Below are 21,414 nucleotides of genomic sequence, written 5' to 3'. Positions count from 1 at the left end.
CATCTAGCATTGCACTTGCCCATGCATGCTCATTGGTTCAGTAATATTAGTATCGAGGACCATTCAAGTTTACCTCAGTTTTTATGGCATGTATCTCGAGCAGTAATCAGATGCCAGATTTGATCAATCACTGTACCACAAACCGTACAGAATATGGCATTTATTAGCAGGAAAAGAGTTTCTTACCAGCCCACATAAGTAATTTTTATGTCAGGAAAATGAGGACGAATATAATATGAAGTGGGGGTTGGTTAGCTCAGTTGGTTAGACAGCTAGAGTGTGATACAGAAAGATGCCAACAGCGTGGGTTCAATCACCATACGGCCTTGGTAGTTCATGGAGGCCTGCCTCCTCTTACCCCAAGCTTGAGGAATGGTGACCCTCAAGCTATACATCACGAACTGTCTCTCTCTAATGAAGAGAGATGTTTATAGTCCTCTGGGACTATGGCTGCAACAACAACAATAATATGAAATGGATATGTTGATTGTAAGTTTATGAAGATTAAGAATAGAATGTAATGATTAAGTGGAATGTATATTGATGAGTATTAAGCATTGTATGTTATAGTGTAGTGGAATATAGATTAATGAGGATTAAACAAAGTAATTGTAATGGTGATGGTAAAAGACTATTATTGGGGATTAAGCATAGTATGTAGGATTTGATATATTAAGGTATGTGGGTTATATCATTAATGCAGGCACTGCAGCTGTGCATGGGCAGGAAGTATGCCCAGTGCAGTTGCGACATCTTATTAAAACACAAGTTTCCTTTTTCTTTTGCTACTCCTGGAGACCATTAGGGCTGGAGCCCCTGTGGCTGCTACAGTCATTGGCCATCACAAGTGTTGCAAGCCTCTCAGATCTGTCCGAACAATTGGATTTCTGCCTGCCCCAATTCTTAATGAAGGGCTTTGTCAGGGATGGGCCTGAACCATGGGTTATCCTGGGACAAAGGGAGGGAGGCAAGCTGGGCTGTTCATCTTTATTCTGAGTATCATCAATTTTAATTTTAAAAAATGTGTAATTCTAATGTAGGTTACAAAGCATAGTTTATTCTTGGGTTTCATTATGTGCCAGACTTACAAAAATAAAGTACTTTGTAAATGTTCAGCTCCCAGAAAAATAAAATTTATTTAAATTCTTTTATCTATTTATTTTGTCATCTACATTATATATTTATTATAAACTATTTAAATAATGCAACTATTAGATCACAACTTTAATAGTTATCAAAGTTCATGTCTTTGAAGTTTTTGTAAATATAACACAGATGAATATAACATTTGAGATAATACAGCAGACATCAGACTGGTGATGATAAGTTACTGCAACTGATTTACAGGACAAAAAAATGACTCAGAAACACTCAACTGTTTGTAACTTTTGACAGTGTCTTGTTTAACTTCAAGAATTCTACTATTCCTTGTGTGCTGGACATCAAGTAGCACCTTTCATGTATCCCTGTGGAATGTAAAGTATCTGAAGTGTATATTCTTTTATTGGAATATGACTCAAGGAAAATGAATTAAGAAATCACTGCACTACAATAAAACACCTTAGTTGATTATTTCCAAGTTATTAAGACAGCTTGCACTGAGTCAATCAGCAGTACAAAAAGATCTGCAAATTCCAGAAAAATCTTTGTTTGAATTGTGAAAAATATCTAACTTAGTTACAGAAGCTTCTAGTCTTTGTGTTTATTTATCACTACTTTGTTCATTTCTTCTTAAAATATTTAACCAATTGAAACCATTATTTTGCCTGATATTTGTAACAATCAATGTTTCCATTTTATTACACATTTTCTCTTCAGTGCTTTTAGGCAGAAAAATTTAACTTTCAGTGCAAAGCATACATCCTCATTTTTGAGTCCAATACTACATAACAACTACATAATTATAGTCATGTTCATTCTTCTACTTTAAGAACTATCTAATTTGCATAATTGATATTTAATGTTTGTTATCAGTAGTATTTCTGATGTGGAAAGTAGTCTCCAGCAGGGTTTTGCAATGTGTTGTAGGATCCATGATACTTCTTTTTCAAATGTAATGCAATCTGAAAGATTAAAATTTTATGTTAGTAAAATACCAGATATTGTAATTTGTTATGTAACACTATATTAGCTCTATAAGTAAAATTCTGTTACATTATCTGAGTGTACCAATGTGAATTGCCTTTATCAACTGAGTACAGCTCAGCTCTCTATTCAGTTTGCTTTGTTAAATAAAGGTTATTGTACTGTATTCTGCAGGTTGTGTGTTTAAAATTGAATAGCTGAAGGATAATTTTCTGTGAGACAAAATCTATGTGCTTTGCTGCTAGTGTTCATGGAGCTCTGTTAAAAGGCTCTAAAAACTGGAATATCACTGATGACTGTCAAAGATTTAATGCTGTTCTGAATTTTCTTCCCTGTGAAAACAAAAGTGATCAGGAATAAGATTCTGGCATTACTTCAACATCTATTACTTATTCATGCCAGTTAAAAGTTTGGGATGTGCTATTAATTTTGATTAGTGTCTTTTGTTGCTGGTGCAATATTTATATTCTCGGCAATTATTCCTCCATAGCGAGTGTTATAAGCTAGATTTTCTGCTTGAGTAAGGCTAATTCCCTCACAAGACTCCAGGTAGCAGAGGCGATGAAAGTGATTGGGACATAGAATATATCTGTTCTAATTGGGCCGAGCATATTGAAAAGACATGCATGACATACATAACCTATGATTCATGTCATAGCAACACAGGACTCTTGGGATTGAACTGTCCCGTGGCATCCGGACCCTGATGTCAGGACCATATGCGGGTCCCAAGCCTGTGTATGGCCTCACTGCACCCACCAGAGCAACTTTACATGATACAGCCTACTAATTGATCGCCTTTGCATTTGCCGTCCAATTAAGGGCAGCGGACAGACCAAGGAAGCAGGAGGCCCAATAGGAGGGCTCGCAGCAATGTCTGGGTGGCAGCCCCACCAGGAGAAGTGAAAGCTGCTAAAGATGAGGGAGAGTTAAGGGGCACCTCAAAATGGAGGCACTCAAAAAGGCCTCCCTCTTCAGTGGTGAACAAGATGACAAAGTACTGTGAGGAGTCTCAGGGTGGAAGGTTTACCCCTCCAGAAAAGTGCCTGCAGCCGCTCTTGAACTTTGAGCATTAAAGTTCCCTGATGCTGCCAATTAATGCAACCACCCGTTTCCCACTGACCCCCCGCTGAGAGGCCACCTCCGCATCACTGTTGGGTTGGGTGGGGGGGGGGTGGAATTGGAGGTCGATGTGACGCCAGGAAAGTTGCAACTCTGGGGAAAATGTCTGTTTGTTGCACCTTAGTTGGCTTTAATACCTGCCTGCCTCTGTGGAGCAGGCTGCCGATTCCCATGGCAGACTACCCCTTGGAAAGTCACCTGGAGGTAGGACAGCATTGGGGAGGCCAACCTGATGGGTGTCCTCCCATGACATTATGTGATGTGGCCTACTAATTGACTGCCTCTGCGTTTTCCATCCAATTAAGGGTGGCAGATGGACCAAGGAAGCAGGAGGCCCAATAGAAAGGCTCGCAGCAATGTCTGGGTGGCAGCCCCACCAGGAAGGGCACGTGCTCCTAAAGAAGAGGGAGACCTAAGGGCCCCAGTGACCTTTCTGATGAAAGGTCATAGACCTGAAACTCTGCTTCTCTATCCACAGATTCTGTCAGACGTGCTGAGTATTTCCAGCACTTTCTGTTTTAATTTCCGATGGGGTGTCCTGTTGCTTTCCTGGCTCCCCCACCTCCAAATCTGTCTCCGTGTGGCTGGGAGAATTCAGTGGTAGCTATGGGGGCAGATGAGCAACATAAATGGCAGCATAGCCTTGTGGAATTACTGGGCAATCTACTGCATGGTCAAAGTGAGATCTTTTAAAGAAAATTCAGCCTGATGTTGCTGACTATGCTAGGCTGCAATAGGTGCGTGAGGGCTGCTGCAGCCATTCCCCACACCCGTCAAACTCATAATGTGAGCTGTTCAACGGAGGCAGAAATCCTGCTTGGAATCCACTCTAAATATGTGAATTAATTTGACCCAGATAAATCGGCCAGGGTTAGGAGTATAACCACTGGGTAGGTGGGAAGTGCAGTCTAAATTTATGCAGAGATTCTACCGGGTCAGAAATTCCTGGGCAGCTCTCCAGCTAATAAAGGCGCCTATTATGATTTCTACAGTACTTCAGTGTGGCAGGAGCTGGAGGACAGGTATGAGCAAAGGCTCATAACCATGCATACAAACTTGTCCCGAGGTTCAAGTCCAGCTACCTGCCTTAAATAAATTGGCTTTCAACTAGAGTACTTTTAAGCAGTGAACTGACTGAACCGGTGATTAGTGGATTCAGGGGGTGGACCTAGTCGCCTATCAACTTGGTCTGGCCCACTGTCAGGGTATCTGAAGGGCAGCCCATGTAGTATACTGTGAATCTCACATTTGTCATAAAACATGGTCATTATATTCATGAATTGCAATAATCTAGAAATGTTACTTGCTTTATATTAATAACTAGTCAGCTTCTTTGCACTGAAACACTTAAATTTTAAAACATATTTGATGTGTTTGTGAGTTTGTTTTCTGCATTCCAATGCATCAATTTAGAATGGGCACTGCTGACAGATAGACAGTACGATAGAAACTTTTACATGACCAGTTTATCCCAACCCATATCTAGTTCATTCACTTTGGAAAAACAGAACTGGAAATTGAAACATATCCTTGTTTAAAATTATAGTGCTGGCCAATGGAGAAACCGGTGAATGGAGGAATTATGTTATATAACATTTCATGAAACAGCTGTAATTTGTGTAAATTTCTTTCTTTGGGCAGCTACTCTGTTCCGACAAAACTCAGGAGCAGTATCCCAACTTTCTCCTGGGCACTTTGCAGCTTATCACTAATCTGAATATTACCTTTTGTAACTTCAGCGCTTCCCTATTGTCCAGTTTCTTTACAGTGGAAGCTGCTAGTGATATGAGAGGTCTGTTAGTGTTCCTCCCTCTCCCTCATTCGTTTATTTTTGTCCCCAATTCCAAAGAAAGGCTCTACCTGGAACATTGACCTATCTGGTGCTTCCAGTATTATGTTTTTGTTTCATATTAAGAGCAGACATTTCTTGAAATAACCTACTTCTTCTGAGGAGTAACTAATAGATTGCATTTTGTACTTAAAATAATAATATTCATAATTATATGTTGTTAAACCTTGGAGGCAAATGACCCTTGGGACTGATTTAACAAAGATCTTAAATGTCATGCCTACATACTGGCCTTACTCATACATTCCATGAATTATTTTCCATTATATGCTGCACATTTTTAGACTTCAGTGCTGCAATGAGAAACTGCACAACATTGAAAAATTGGACCTACTTACCAATAAACATAAGAGGAGGAACAGAAGTAGAATGAGCAGTATGCCCAGCACGATCAGTATGATTCCCCAATATGGTATTTCTACTTTTCCAGTTGAAACTGGTGCTTTAGCTTCTGCATAAAATAAATACAGAACAATTAATAGTGACATGTAATTTAATAATTTATCCCCTGATCATGCATAATAATTTAAATTGGTGTGCAGTGTTCATCCCTGTTAGGTAACGGTTTTGGAACTACGTGGCGCAATTCTGCGACACTGCACTTCCAGTGAGTCATTGCAGTTAAAGGGAACTGTAATTTTCAACTGGGATTACAGCAAGCCCAACCAGTCTGGTGCATGATAACGCACAGCTGTTGGGCTCACAGCAGGCAGAGGGCAAACTTTATTGTTGGGAGATGAAATGTTTTGGGCCCAAGGGGATCTTGTGCCAGGCCAAGCACAGAACTGTTTTTATTTTCCGAAAGCACTGCCTCACCTCTTTATTCTGCTGGCTCTCCAAAGAGCTGCATGCTCTCTGTGGCAAGGCAGCAGCAGGTGTCAGCATGGTTGCCTCCTGCCTTTGCTGTGCAGGCTCTGCAGGCTGCTTCTGCCTTCTGCGGATGCTTGGCACCACTAATTGAGCGCTGGGCTCACCTTTTGCTCAATTAGGGCATTAACATTTAAAGATCATGCATGGGGTTGGGGCCCAGAAATCATCCAGGCGTCGGGTTCCTGACCCCGTTTTGAAAATTCTCATGGTCTCTGACCAGTACCTCTCCAGCAAAAGAAGCAGCCAGCTGACCCAAATTATACACCTGGCTGTTTGATATGTTCTGTCATGATATAAAAGGAGGTCCTGGTATGCATATAAAGAGGGTGTCCAAACTATATGGCTTACATTTGGCCCACACACCTTGTCAATATGTACCAAGAAGCAATATTGCCTTATTGGTGGATAAATACTAAATCATAACACCCAGATTGTTGATAACTGCAGCTTGAGTGTAAACAAATTAATGGAACATTGATTTAAATTTTACAAGATCCACAAGACTATGTGGCATGCACTTAGCCTGCAGAGACTGGCCAATTAAAACCATAAAGTGAACAGAAAACTGGTGGGAGCAGGAGCTTGATGCTAATATTAAATACACCAGCCCAGATTTTGCAATCAGACTTTCTATGGGCTTTTGCACTGGAATTTGCTGTTATTAGAGATCCAAAAAAGTGCGGCACCCTCTACATGGGGTCTTGGATCTGTGTGAAAAGGTCAAGCAACTCAGCATCTCTTTAACCAACCAGATTAAAGAATCTTTGCTGATTTGCAGGTAGAAAAAATTGGATAGGATCCAAAAATGGGCATGGCCATTGCAATGCTGCATTACCCCATTCCTGTTGCTTCTGATACAGGGAACACACAAACTTCTTGCTGCCTGCTAAGTTAAATGATTGCAGCATGCACCCAGCATTATGTGCGCTGCTGAGTGGTTGCATGACTGAGAAGGGGGCACAAAATTGTGAGAGGCTAGCAGAAGTTCGAGCCAGCCTGCATTACCTGAAGTCATAGAATTATAGAATCATGGAACGTTTATGGCACAGAAAGAGGCCACTTGGCCCAACCTGTCTGCGCGGCCACAAAAATAAACACCCATCCTAATTATACTTTCCAGCATTTGGCCCATAGGCCCTGCAGGTTACGGTACTTCAGGAGCACATCCAGGAAATTAGATGAGGTTTTCTGCCTCTACCACCCTTTCAGGCAGTGAGTTCCAGACCCCCACCATTCTCTGGGTGAAAACATTTTTCCTCATCTCCCCTCTAATCCTTCTCAGCCTGCACCTCTTAAAGGAGAAATGCATTGTGGCTGGAGAAAGTGCTGGAAGCCATTCTCAAAGTAATTCTGACATGGGAAGCACACAAAAATGGCAGAATATGGTAGAAAGCGGGCTCCAAGATTTTCTGCAGTGGAGGCTTTGGTGCAGAATTTGGAGAGGCGGAGTGATTTAATCTATCCACAGTTGACCAGAAGGTGATAGGGATAGATAGCCATGGTGGTCGATGCCAGGAGTCTAGCCCTGAGGACCTTGATGCAGTACCACAAAAAGTTCAATGGCCTCACACGCGTGGTCAACGTCAGTGAATGTATATTCAAATGCCATATCCCACCAGCTGCACCAGGAGCCTCACACACTGCTCAATACACCACACTCATCTACCAACAATCTCTGTCAACAACAATTCATACCTAACCTTCATAGCTTCGCCTCATCCTCACACATTTAGCACTGCTGCAAGCCTCACACCCATGTCTCACAGCTTGCACACAATGCCCAGCTATTCTACCAAGGCAGTCACATTACTCAAATACATTGCATCACACTCACCAACACACTTCCCTCTTGCTTGCAGGACAAGGTGCAGCATAACCAGAGGCAGCAGGGGACAGGCACGTTAAAGCCCTGCTATCCGACCCAAACCCAACGGGACCCGACGAAAAGTGTCGGATTCGGGTCGGATCAGGTTGCACTTCTGGGCCTGCCATTCAGGCTCGGTTCGGGCAGGGTCGGACACGCTCTATCACAGGTCAGTGGCTCCAATGTTAATTTAATTTTTGGACTAGAAAGGTGGTTTTGTTACAGTTATTTTAAACTTGTGCAGATCAGCAACAAAGTGAAAAACGGAAGGTAAGTTAACTGATGGTCGGGTTGAGTCGGGCCGCAGGAAAAAATGGAAGGAGTGGGACCAGGTCAGGCTCGGGTCGGATGTGGTTCTGTCGGGCTCGAGTCGGGTTTTTTTTGCAGCCCCGAGTAGGCCTTTAAGGCCAGTGGCGGCGCTGAAAACATCGAAGATAACGCTTTCCTCATATGTAACCGTCCTCCTCACATCGCATTACCCCCTCATCCCATAATCTCTTCTGATTCACGAGCTGCAGATAGTGTAAGTATGTACCTATTGCTTTTACCGTCCACCCCCACTCTCATTACCATATCCCTATCCTTGTGCCGTTCCTCTTTCAGATACCCAAGAACTGCAACCTGGCCATGCATTGGTGAAACAGAAGGAAGACAGTGATGATAAAGAAACACATTCTCACACTCACAGCCACCAACTCAGATACTGACATTGCACGCACTTTATTGGATAGCTTAGAATTGGAATCTGCATGTGATGAGACATCGGGCACAAGTGGCCTGCGGCTAGAGCAGGGGCCAAGGGTAGTGTAGGTGCCAGCTGACTAGAGGGTAAGATTGCACACAAGTTATGTTGCAGAGGACTCAGATGAGCACTTCAGTGGGGCAACCTAGAGAAGAAGACAGATGGGAGTGCACACAGAATGGCTTAGTGCACTGGCAAGCCTGCTAGAAAGCATACATTCAACTTCAAGGTGCATGGAGGTGTTTGGCACCAACTTTGCACAGGGTTTTGCACATAACTTGGAGCCCATCTTTACCAGTGTGGAAGTGGTGACCAACTCCATTAACACTTGTACACAAGTCATGATGCAGTGTCTGATGGCCAATGCCTCAGCTTCCATTGCACCGCAAGCAGAAGCTACCCAACATCTGGGTGCTGCAGTGGAAGTTCAAATTGAAGTCATGCAAGGTCAGCTTGTTCCCATGGAGGCTCAGACTGCTCTCATGCAAGCTGAGCTTGCTGCCATCTGCCTACTCTTTATATTTCCGGCAGATGATCCCTGCGTATGCACTATTGCCCTCACAGAAGTGGTGTTTGGCAGGCTCACACCAGAAGTGTGTGCACGTGCTGTCGATGTCATTTTAGAGGCAAAACGTCAATGGTAGCACTGACAACGCAGTTCCAAAGGAAGTGAATTTTGTAGCTGTAGAGTCTGAACCAGGAAGTGTAAATTAGAGTGGTTAATTCAATGCCATTTCATGTACAGAAAGCAAAACAAATAACAAAGAAAGGTGGGATTAAGATGCGAGATAAAAGAGACAGAAAGAAAAAGTATTTAAATTTGTATAAGATTTCAGAAAATAATTAAGATCTGAAGAAACGAGACTCTACGTTTGTAAAAGTTAATACATTTTCTGTGCTAGAGAGGTTGATTGACAGTAATTAAGACTCAATCACACCATTAAAAATTAACTTTTTATTCCTTTTTTAATGAGTATCTATCATGTAAGTACCCCAACTTGATGCATGTATGTGAATGCTGAGTTACTCAATGAGATACTGTTGGAGTGAAGCTTGTGGAGAAGCAGAGCAGCTCAGACTTCCTGATTTCTGCATTTAACTGCATGTAGTCGCTGGCAGTTGCTCTTTAATAATGATGAAAACTGATAGCCTCACCATTGCTCCACCACAAAAACTGGGCCATTCAATTAAAAAAAATATGTGGCCAGAATTTTACATTGGGTGGGAGGCCTCGCCCACTAGCCGAAAAGTCGGGGGTGATCCCACCTCTGCCGGGCCTGGGAGCCACACCAGGATTATATGTGTCCCAGGCCCTTAATTGGCCTTGGCTGGGACTTCCGCCCTTCTGAGGCAGCAAGTCCTGCCTCCAAGAGCTGCCAGCCAATTAGTGGGCCGGCAGCTCTCAATCCCAGCAGCGCCACAGGGGGCAGTAGCCTGCTGGGATTACATCCAGTCTCAACAGCAAGAGGGACGCTGGCCCTGGAAAAATGTAGGATTGTGGGGTCTCGCTGAGGACAATCAGCTGGGCCCCGGTGAGAGAAGGGGTTCAATTGGGAGTGGTGGGGGGGGCGGCGATGTTGTGTAGTGGGGGCAGTTGGGCCATGGTGGAGCTCATTTTTGGGGCACAGGGTGCCCAATCAGGAGGGCCGCTCCCCAGCCCACAAGGAGACCGCCAGGTTTTACTTGGCAGTCTCCTGGGGGACCTCAGCCGCCCACTGGCTCCCCTCCCAGCCCGCCACCAGGCTGCTGCTGCGGGGGGGAGGTGTAAAATCCCAGCCCTCGTTTCTGCACAAAGTCAAAACCATACTGCAGCATGTGTGAAACTCAAGCAGCATCACACTAACTCCTGGAAGTGGTCTCACACTTCTTGTTTTCAGTAGGTTAGGAGTCAGATTGTCAACTTGACTCCTGAGCTATACTGCTGCTGTTCTGCAGGTGCTCAGATAAAAGCATTTCGATTTTAGTTCTCCTGAAAACAGTTTTTTTTATAACTAATTGTAATTCAACATATTGATTGTTTAGTTGCTGACAATTATGTTGGTTATGAGATTATTTTGAAAATTATTTTTAAAAGTTGTTGACAGGCTTAATATTTAAAATAAACAACTGACTTTAACCAAATAAATGGTTATTACTAATTCCCTTGAGCCCCAAGCCTGAAAAGCTAAAAAGAAATTGACATCACCAATAATTGCTGGAAAGCTTTTCAGAATCTCGCCCTTGGTGACCAAATCTGTCTTCATGGAGAATTTATAATCACTGCCTTTGTAATAAGCTGTGTAACTCACTAATAGGGGCCAAACTCAAGATGTGGCTGTTTTGTCAGGAACCAAACAATCCTGCTCAACACCACTATGTGACTCCCCCACACCTCACCCCACAAAAGAAATTACCTTTGTCCATTTTCTGCAGAAAACTGAACCAGTCCAGATTATTGTTAGATAATGATCAATATGGAAATCTTTAGAAATAAATACAATTAAAGTTGATACTTTACCCACTGTCAAACTGTTATTTTGCAGCTGGTAGCTGTTTCCAAGCAGATTTGTTCCATTTGTTGCAGTGGCAAATTCTGTTTTGACGTTTTCTGCTTTCACTAGTCCATTTGCAGCAGTTGGGTTGAAGTAGCACATGCAAGAACATTTAACTGATCCAATTCTATTGGGAAGAATGGAGGAATGGAGAAAAAACTGATTGCTTGTTGAAGGAAACCATTCAGATCTTAAATGACCTGAGTAACTTGAGGACATACATAATGCTCTAAGGTAGTATTTAAAATTCAGTGATTCAGTATAAATTACTAATGTCTACATGTCAACTGTGTGCAGTTCTGGTCACCTCATTGCAGAAATGATGTAATTGCACTGGAGAGGGTACAGAGGAGATTTACAAGGATGTTGCCAGGACTGGAAAAATGTAGCTATGAGAAAAGATTGGATAGGCTGGGGTTGGTCTCCTTGGAACAGAGAAGGCTGAGGGGAGATTTGATTGAAATGTACTAAATTGTGAGGGGCCTGGATAGAGTGGATGTGAAGAATCTATTCACCTTAGCAGAGAGGTCAGTGACTAGGGTCATAGACTTAAAGTGATTGCTAGAAAGATTAGAGGGGAGGTGAGGAAACATTTTTTCACCCAGAGGGTGGTGGGGGTCTGGAACTCATTGCCTGAAAGGGTAGTAGAGGCAGAAACCCTCAACTCACATAAAAGGTGTCTGGATATGCACCTCAAGTGCCATAACCTGCAGGGCTACGGACTAAATGCCGATAGGCGGGATTAGGCTGGGTGGCTTGTTTTTTGGCCGGCACAGACATGATGGGCCAAGTGGCTTCTTTCTGTGCCGTAAACTTTCTGTGATTCTATATCAAGTTAAGTATGAATTAAAGTATATTTTCAAAACTATCTCAATATATTTATATATGTGCAGCAAATATAGTAATAGTTGATAGTTAATTTTCACTGCATCATTATGCAATGTACTCTGGAGAAATTCAGGATTTCATATCACATTACAGCACAGTTTGAGGAACCCATTCTGGGACTAATTTTCATGTCTGTTACACTACATGTGACACAGTTCACAGGGTGCAATGAATTAGAAAACTATCTTAAGATCTATAAAACTGTGCCTACGCAAAGGAATTGTTTAACTGCAAGTTGTCAGTTGGTAATAATATCTATCTATGGTTGAATTTAGCTCCAGGCACAAGTTTAAAATTGTATTAATAAACATAGTTCACAAACCAGATTTGGATTCTGTTACTGTGCTCGATCTATTAAATGCAATTTTGTTGTTTTATCTCAGTAGTACCTAACATGCAAAGTAAATCCTCTTACCTCAGTCCTGTAACTTTACAGATGCGGAAGCTGTCCTTTAAAAAGCTGTTTTTATATAACCCCATGAGCTGCAAAATATATACGATAGTAAGTACAGATTGCATACTTTTCAAGAAATGTGAAATAAATCTAACAGAAAATGTTAAAACATAGATTTATAAAGAAGATTTTTAACAAAATTGCATAGAAGAACCAAATAGCTCTTCACTTAGAAAATACAGTAATTGTTGGATCTGGTCTTCTGCACAACTGTCTTAAATTTCAAGAAATAACTAGAAACTAATTCTTACCATTTTGGTAATATTGGCAACAATGCTTTGATATTCAGGGGAATTTGGGTCATTAAGTGCTTCAGTAAAATTTCTGTTCATTATTGTGAAGTTAAGTTCAAATGACAAGTCTCCTTCTCGGACTGCAGGTAAAGATGTAGTTGGTGTTGCAGTTGGTTCCAATTCTTGATAACCTGAAATTAAGACATGATGGGTAGAATGTTGCCAAGCGTTTCAGTGTGAATATCATTTATTATTGAATATCTTAAGGGCACTACTTTCAAGATTACAAAAAGGATTCACAATTAGGTTAATTTTTTCTTGGAAGTTGGAAACTGGTTGTCTTTTCATTTTCTTGGAGTAACATACATTGAACCCTATATTATCTCTGTTCTCATGATCTGCATCTTGACTATCCATGAAAACTTTGTGAATAATTGGAGATCAGGAGGAATCAGGGCTGCTAACATGTTTTCTTTTGTTGCAGTGAGAGTTTTGGGGTTTGCATGGTTCATATCTACAGAAAACTATTTAGATGCAATTAATTTTAAGTTTAAGCTGTGAAAGGATTTGTTTTGCTGTTCAAGTTATATCATCATTTAATTTGAATCAATACATACCATTTACAAAGAGGCTGTTTTTGCTCAGTGAATATGTTCCTAATGCAGTGATTTTCTCAGTCTTGTCTCTGAACTCATTATAAGCAGTGACTTTATCAACCCCTGGAACAGTGGGATTATTTTTAAAAGAACAAAGTGTTTCAACCTTAGTATTGCCTTGATTTGCAGGACTGTGGGAGAAACAGAGAATATGTGAGTCATTATAAATACAACACTGATTTATCAGCAATGAAAAAATAATATTTCTAGACACTTTGCATTAACAATATATAGGGATCTTTTGAATAATAACCAACAATTTGTTTATATGATTACTGTATAATGGTGAAGAAAATGTAGATTGTTAGATTAAAATTGATCTGTTGAAGTGGGTAATGTTTACTTTGCTATTTAATTCTTAATAGAAGATGAAATGCAAATTGCAATGATGAAATGATCTTCTCTGAGCTAGAACTGGGAAAAATGAGCTTCTCAGAAAAGTTAAGATACTTTGCAGCTTCCATAAGTAGAAATTAATGCAGCCTGTCAGCTACATCAGCAGTCTTTTTACAACTGATTTTCCTCTGGTTAAATATAAAGTAACAGTTTTTAACAAATCATTTTTTTATATATTAAATGTTGGAGGCAGCAAGAGGCAAGTTGCTTTTAAAATCTTTTCCTGACACTGGCTTAAAGATTATCTCCAAAGATTACAGTCCTGAACATCCACAGCTGTTCCGGCAGCTGTTCCTTCCACTCACCCCTACAAGGCCACTAATGTAAGGGGTGTGGTTAGAACAGGGACTCCCCAAGTTTGGAGCTCCTGCTCCCTGACCTTCATTTTGGACCTGACGTACTATCAGCAGAGTACACTGGCTTCACCCAGGCATACCTCATTAAATTTGTAAAGCAGCCCCAAAAACAAGGCCATCAAGGCCAGATTCGGCTACTTACCTGGAGGACACGGCAATCACTCATGCTCCCTGTGCCAGTGCGCTTCTGCGGCCATATCTGCCGTCTTTGGTGCATTGTGACCCAGCCTATGAGTCCCACCCAACAAATGATGCCGGGGTCAGCTGCAGAATTCAGTGGTGGGCATGAGAGTCATAATCATGTCCCTGTGGATTAGCCGGATACCTCATACATGTGGCTGCCTATGATGCAGTTGCTATTTTAACAATGAAACTTATATTGAAGGAAGTTTTGTTGCTGAGGAAACTGAACAGTAGATGAAATCTTCATCATTTTCATCAAAATTATCTCATGTGAGGTTTCTATGCCACAGTTCACATCTCAGAATGATTTACATTATCATCTGATAGTGAAGGCCAAATGACCAAAATTCATTTTCTAAATACTTTTACATGATCTGACTATTATTTTTATAGGAAATTTAATTCAACATCTAGTATGTTGAAATAAAGTGTAGGTGATCACCTCCATTCTGTGGGAGTTCACCTCCGAGATCCCTCTCCCATGTCATTTCAATTCTCCCACTGATTGCTCTGCTGTTGGCTTTGTACACTGTTCCAATGAAGCTCAATGTAAGCTTGTGAAACAGCACTTTATCTTCCTGTTGGGCATTTTACTGTACTCTGGCCTTAATATTTACTTTTAGAACTTAAGAATTTAATACGTATACCTCTTACTTTCATTTTCCCTGTGCCTTGTAAATGTCTTATTTTCTCTTGTTTCTTTCATTGTGCCACCTCCTGTCTCATATTAACGATGTTTTAGTCATTTAACCATCTTTTGTTTTCCTCTTAAGCATCTTTCACATCATTCTATTTCTTCTTGCAAGGGTGTGTGTTTCTGTATTTCTTTAAATGCTGTTCATCTATAATATCTTGCATTTCTGACAATGGGTCCTCACCCTAATGGCTAACTTATTTGTTCTCTCTACTGATAATGACTAACACATTGTTTCCAGAATTTTTTCTTTTTTCTTGAAACAAATTAAGATGTTTATTCAAGACATCACAGTCCTCAAAATATTCTGAAACATTCTGATGCAGAAACTGGGCAGTCAATAGAAATTTGTCTTACCTGAAAGATACGAGTTTACAATTTGTGAATGCTTTATTTATCTTGCTGTCGCTGTACAGATTGTTGAGCTACAAAAATAATTCACAGTAACTGTTTTAGAGGGAGGAGCACACCATCAATACATTCTGATTGATATCAATCAATAATATATGATTCTAGTGCAGACTTACCGAATTAATAATATTGCTTGATGCAGTTGTATGCTCAGGGGAATTGAGATTTTGTAAATCTGGTGTAAATGTCAGACTAGTTATAGTGAAAGTCACATTAAAATCAATGGGTTTTGTCTGCTCATTGGGTTGTATTGTCACTACAACAATGGGTGCTTCCGCTATAAGGAAAGAGTAAATAATTACCCAGAGAACACAACAGACTGTAAAAAGTTTTTCTACCTTTACCAATTACTCTTGAAACAAAAGCCATGTCTCTAAGACCAGATCTTCCCCATTAACCTCTGGTCTGTAGTATTGTTTTGTAAAATGTTATCTTGTTACAAATCTGTTTCTGCTGAATCCATCTGTTCCATTGGAGAATGTGAGAAAAGGCAACTTTCTGAAATGCACTTAGTTAAAGATAAAATATGTATTTTGCTCTATTTTAAATTTGGCCCTTTGGTGGTTACTTATTTTAGTAAGTAGCATATCTTATTATTGATTTTTCTGTATGTACCCACATAAAGATCCACATGAACACACACAGAAACATATACACACATAGAGAGTTATTTTCTCTAATAATGAAAGAACTGCATTTTTTTTTAACAAATCACTATAAGCTGCATAATTGTTTATTTCTGGTTGTAAAGTGCAACAGATTTCAGATCAGATGCCACAGTAATTTCCTGTCCTAAATGAGGCAGATGATCCACTTGCATTGGAAATGTAGCCAGAGCCTGCCAAGTTCTTCAAATTCCTGGGGCCAAGGATGAAGGAAGATGGTGGACAGAAGTCCAGCCCCACTGAAAATCTGCTGTCATTGTATTTCTAAATGTCTGCAATGCATTTGAAACTCACTGGATATATTCCAGAATTTTAGAAGAAATGAAGGTGAAATAGCCAAGGTTCAGGTGAATGTTTTTAGGAGCTGCAAAAACATAGAAGTTGTACCTGCAGACTAGAGGATGAGTAACAAAAAGACCAATAATCAATAGTCAATCAGGGGTCGTGGCTGGGGGGTGGGGAGGGGGGCAGAAAATGCCTCCAGGAGAGGCCTGCCACGGGCCTGGGATGCCGGAAAGGCCCTGCCCGATATTGCCGGCGGCGGCATGACCTCGTGGCGGCCCCCCGCTGCTCAATGATGGGACCAGAATTTACTGAAGCAAATTTATTTAAATACCTGCATTAATGAGCATCTCGCTCCCGATGTCCGTGTCGCACCAATATTAGTGTCGGTGACCGGCAATCCCGTGCCTTTGGATCTCCGTTTGTAGATCAGAGGCATAACACTGGAGGGGAGGGGGAGCAGCTAAGTTTCTCTGTGCGGGGGCGCAGGGTGACGAGCAGGGTCAACCTACTCTGATTGGTCTAGGGGATGGTGGGAAGGGGTTGAAGATAAAAGTTTATTAACTTTAGAAGGGGAAAGGTCAGGTACATGAGGTAAGTATTTTGTGGGGGTATAGAGCAAGGAATGATCTGTATGATTATTGGGGGAGGGGGCAGTGGGAGAGGGGCTAGACATATTAATTTGATTTTTTAAATTCAATTTAACATTGCTATATCTTTAAATATTTAAACCAAGTTAAAGGGCTTGGAGCCCTTTAAAATTCACGTCGGCGCCTGCGCAGTGGTGCCTGACACCGTTGCCAGGGACACACCACCGCCCTCTCCCCATCATCGGGTGGGGGGGTGGGGTGCATTCCACCCCAGCCATTTAAATGAGCCGCTGCGTTTAATATCATGGTGGCTTCGCAAAGGCCAATGTAAAATCCAGGCCAAATTAGTGCAGACCAGCAACATTAATGACTGCACTACACTAATTAGATTAGATTAGAGATACAGCACTGAAACGTTAATAATTAGCCTCTGAGTTTACATAGCATAGCATACAAGGCTATGGGCCAAGTGCTGGAAAATGGGATTAGAATAGTTAGGTGCTTGATGGTCGGCATAGACACGATGGACTGAAGGGCCTGTTTCTGTGCTCTATGATTATTTGACTCTATGACTCTATGACAATATTTAACACCACCTTGCATTATAAGATGATCTTATTTCATCCAGCGGCATAATTTTCTGTGGGCTCAGAAAAATAAAAGCAGGATCACCACATTACCAAGTATAAAAAAGAAAGTGTTCTGTATGGATAGCATCTACCTGCTTCCAGCTCCTAATAATACTTAAAATCCTCACGTCCAGGACTACATTTGTGCCTGATTACTAAATAATTGGATATTTCTATAGAAAATTGACGAGCTGTGCACAACAGAATCCATCCCTAATAAGATGGTGGACATACAAATGGTGATCAGTAAAATACTTGCTGTGTTGCTACCATTGGAATGAGCTATAACCATACTCACTGATTGAAGGGGCTGATTCATGATAACCTGAAAAATCAAAAATAGGTTTTCTATTAAATGAGCCAGGTGGAAAGTCATTATTAAATAGTGGAATAAAATTAATGTGTTTGCTTGAAATCACTTTAATTCCATTGGATTAAAATATTGAATTAGAATGCAATTTAATGTGACAGAACATCTCCTTTATCTCCTTTAAATGCTAAATACCATTCACGTAGAGGCTGTTATTATCCAGTGAATATGCTCCTAAAGTGGAAATATCCTTTGTGTTGTCTCCAAACTCATGGTACACAGTAACTTTATTAACCTCCTGAGGTGTAGAATCATTACTGAATGTGCAGATTGTGTACACGCTGGTGCTACCAACATTTGCTGGGCTGTAAAATAAACAGATAGTTAATTAAATGAGTTAGAAAAATTCATCTACGGTGTAACGCAAAATGGGATTGGTTCCGAAGAAGGGTCACTGACCCGAAACGCTAACTCTGCTTCTCTTTCCACAGATGCTGCCAGACCTGCTGAGTGGTTCCAGCATTTCTTGTTTTTATTTATTATGGCTGCCCATTATACTCAGCGCCTGCTATTCCCTTCCACTGCAGTCAATGGAATTAAATATCAGGTGCTACATATAACGAACGGCTGATCCGATACCGCCCGTTTTGTGCCACTGCCCAAGACAAATTTCTGCCCCATTATGTTGAAATCAGATTGGCAGACATAAGTTTCCTTGCTCTTAAGGACATCAATTTATAATATTGGGGATAAAATCTAATGTGTTACAGCCAATATGAATGCCAGTTGAGAATTTTTGCTGAATAATACCTCCCATCTCAACACCTACAGTTTGCATTGTCCTCTGCAAGAGGCAATCAATTGCTGATGATCCTCTAATTGATAGCTTGCCTCATCAGATAAGTATCTTTGAAAAGAATGGAAAGATTTGGCCTGCTGAGTCCCACAATCCTGCCCATCTGCTCTCGTTGCTTGGTATTGAATGGAGCCCTTTGTAAAGAAAAGGCAAATATGTATTGACTGCAGAAATATTGGGCAGTATTTAATGGAGGTGAAGGGGTCTTGCCCACCAGCTGAAGAGCCGGCAAGAGTCCCACCTCACCTTTTTGTGGGAAGGTCCATCACATTACGTGCCAATCGGGCACCTTACTGGGCAGCAGCAGGCCTGCCCGAGGTTAAGGAACCCAGGGACGGAAGTTCCACCCGTTGAGAGCCGCCGGCCAATTAGAGGCTGGCAGTTTGTTTACTCAGGAGCGCCACTGAGGAGATGGTGGCTGTTGCCTATAATGTGCCCATCCGAGGCCCAGGATTGTCGATGGACCCAAGTCACAGGTGAGTGATGGCAGGAGGGTTTCGTGGGTGGGGGTTGTGGGGATAGGGGGGTTTGGGGGGGTCAGCAGCAAGAGCAGGGGGTGGCTCTAAGTGCCCCCCCCCCCACTTCCCAATGCCGGGTCTCTCGATCAGGCACTGAGCATCTTTGAACGAGGGCACCCCCCCGCCCCACCCCACTGGGGGACCACAAGCAACCCATAAAGTTGCCACAAGCGAAGAGCATAAAATACTGCTCATTATGTGCTGTGTATTAGTGTTGGCTCGACTGCTTTATGACCTTGTGCGGAATCTTTCTGACTATGTTTTAAAACTGGCCGTCCATTGTATTTATAAATAATCATACTCAGTCTTTAAACTTTCTGAGCAGCGTCTTTTTTGGCAATTTGTTTTTCGCCTATTGTACGACACCTCGGCCACTGTTGTTACTTTTCTGATGTCTTTGCAATAGCTTACTGGACTAATAAATTAAAGTACTCAAGGAAACTCTCCTGGCATTCATAAAGATTGTTAACAGTAAATGCCCCAAGTATGGCAGGTTACATTTATTCACACCCATTATTCTTTTGACCTTTGCACTGTTTCAACCCTACGAGTCCCTTCTACCAGTATCCCCATGAGATCATCTGCGTGATCATCTCAAATGTTTGCTCCATTTTTGTATTGCGTGACCTCAAGATCTGGAACATGTTCTGTAAATCTTGATTCACCCTTCCTGCATGCTCTCTTTATTTTCCCCAGAAATTATACTTTTCACAGATGGACCTGCCAACCCTGCAGTATTTACACCAGTTAAGTTGCTGTTTAACCAAATCTTCATATGTTTTATCATTGGCTGCTCTGCCTTGCACTTATTTTAGAGAATTCCAATATGTGACCTTCCAGAAAATATGCAGAGTAAAGTTTTATTCATGAGAATATGTCAAAAAATTGGTAGAAACAACCACTCCAATTTATTGAGAACAAGAATAATTTCAACCTAACCTGTGTTGAAAACAGAATGATATTAATATAAGCATTGCATTATTCTTGTCTCCAGCCTTTTACAGTTTGCTTTTTCTTCACTTTTTAATAATTTACTTCTCTATCACTTTTGTTTCAAGTTGGCATATTTAGTACTGGGCAGTATTTAGTAATGGAAGACCTACCATTTTAAGCAGACACTTCTCTTTCAATCATTCCCAGATCAGGTATAGCTACATGCAGAGAAATCCGCCCTTTACTCTGCCCCACAAATATTCCTCAAACTTAGCAACAGAAGAACATCATCCACATGCCTCACAAAACAAGTTCAAAGAGCATCTTGCCCAGTGTTTTACAATGAGATGTTTGAAGAAAGCATACTCTGTAATATTTGTAAGCTGACAAGGACGATAAAATTGCAACTTCTGAAATGTAATTTTCGTATATTGCTCTTATCATGCAGGCCCCCACCTGCCAAGAATGAGGCACATTAATTTTGTCATGAACATTGATTTTAAATTGTTACTGGAGTGAAGAAAGGACTTGTTAAACAGATCAGCCGTGGCTGGAAAACACATTTGCACATTAACACATAGTATTTAGAAGGACAAAGCAGCCATTCCCTGACACATTCAATCAACAAAGGACTTTTGATCACCAGACGTTGAAGGTGGGGGTAATATCGCGGGGGCTCAGTGGTGGCACCTCCGTGTTGGAAGGCCGCTGACTTCACAGCGCGCCGCTGCAGAGCTCAGCGTGCTGATAAAATTCAGCCCACGATATTTCATATACATCAAACAGAAAAATAAAATGCACTTCGATAATATTAATGGGCTGAGTACAGAAACAACAATCAGAATTCTGTAGAATATCTGGAAATGTTAACATTTTTGAAATGTTAAGTATTTTTGCTAAACTTATAAACAATCTTGAAACAAATACTAATTAGGTTTAATATTAATATTCCTTACCTGAAAGAGTGAACTCTGCAGCTTGAGAATGTTCTGTTGATATTGCTGTTAGTAAACAGCTTGTTCAACTGAAGGAAAGTAACAGCCACATTATTAGACAAAAAATACTATAATTAGTTAAATATATATTTGTATTAATCATTAAATTATCAACTGACCTGATAAGCAACAATATTTGATGCAGATTTGTACAGTGCAGAACTGGAATCTTGTAGATTTGCTGTCAGGGCCAGGTTAGTTATAATGAAGGTCACATTAAACTCAAAGGGTTTTGTTTGCAGGTTTGGAGTTGTCACAACTGGTGATATCGCTAATAAAAATATTGAGAAAGCATTAAATTG

At 41.1% G+C, this 21,414-nt stretch overlaps 1 protein-coding gene across 1 annotated transcript in view; it reads right to left on the bottom strand.

Annotated features, from left to right (window-relative positions):
- Positions 1-1,126: 1,126 nt before the first annotated feature.
- LOC137351446 (mucin-16-like) overlaps positions 1,127-21,414 on the bottom strand; it is a 36,696-nt gene continuing 16,408 nt past the window's right edge. The window contains exons 18-29 of the mRNA XM_068015892.1: positions 21,232-21,383; positions 21,074-21,141; positions 18,006-18,175; positions 17,799-17,825; positions 15,451-15,611; positions 15,281-15,348; positions 13,256-13,425; positions 12,657-12,829; positions 12,367-12,434; positions 11,030-11,190; positions 5,395-5,507; positions 1,127-2,063 (exon numbers count right to left, since the gene is read on the bottom strand). Of these exons, the coding sequence (XP_067871993.1) occupies positions 1,971-2,063; positions 5,395-5,507; positions 11,030-11,190; positions 12,367-12,434; positions 12,657-12,829; positions 13,256-13,425; positions 15,281-15,348; positions 15,451-15,611; positions 17,799-17,825; positions 18,006-18,175; positions 21,074-21,141; positions 21,232-21,383 (1,424 nt within the window). The 3' untranslated portion in view covers positions 1,127-1,970. The remainder of the gene's footprint in view (positions 2,064-5,394; positions 5,508-11,029; positions 11,191-12,366; positions 12,435-12,656; positions 12,830-13,255; positions 13,426-15,280; positions 15,349-15,450; positions 15,612-17,798; positions 17,826-18,005; positions 18,176-21,073; positions 21,142-21,231; positions 21,384-21,414) is intronic.

The sequence above is a fragment of the Heterodontus francisci genome, chromosome 36, assembly GCF_036365525.1.
Source record: "Heterodontus francisci isolate sHetFra1 chromosome 36, sHetFra1.hap1, whole genome shotgun sequence".
NCBI classification, from domain to species: domain Eukaryota; kingdom Metazoa; phylum Chordata; class Chondrichthyes; order Heterodontiformes; family Heterodontidae; genus Heterodontus; species Heterodontus francisci.
The sequence above is the reverse complement of the archived record's forward strand: the minus strand, read 5'-3'. Positions and strand labels throughout refer to the sequence as shown.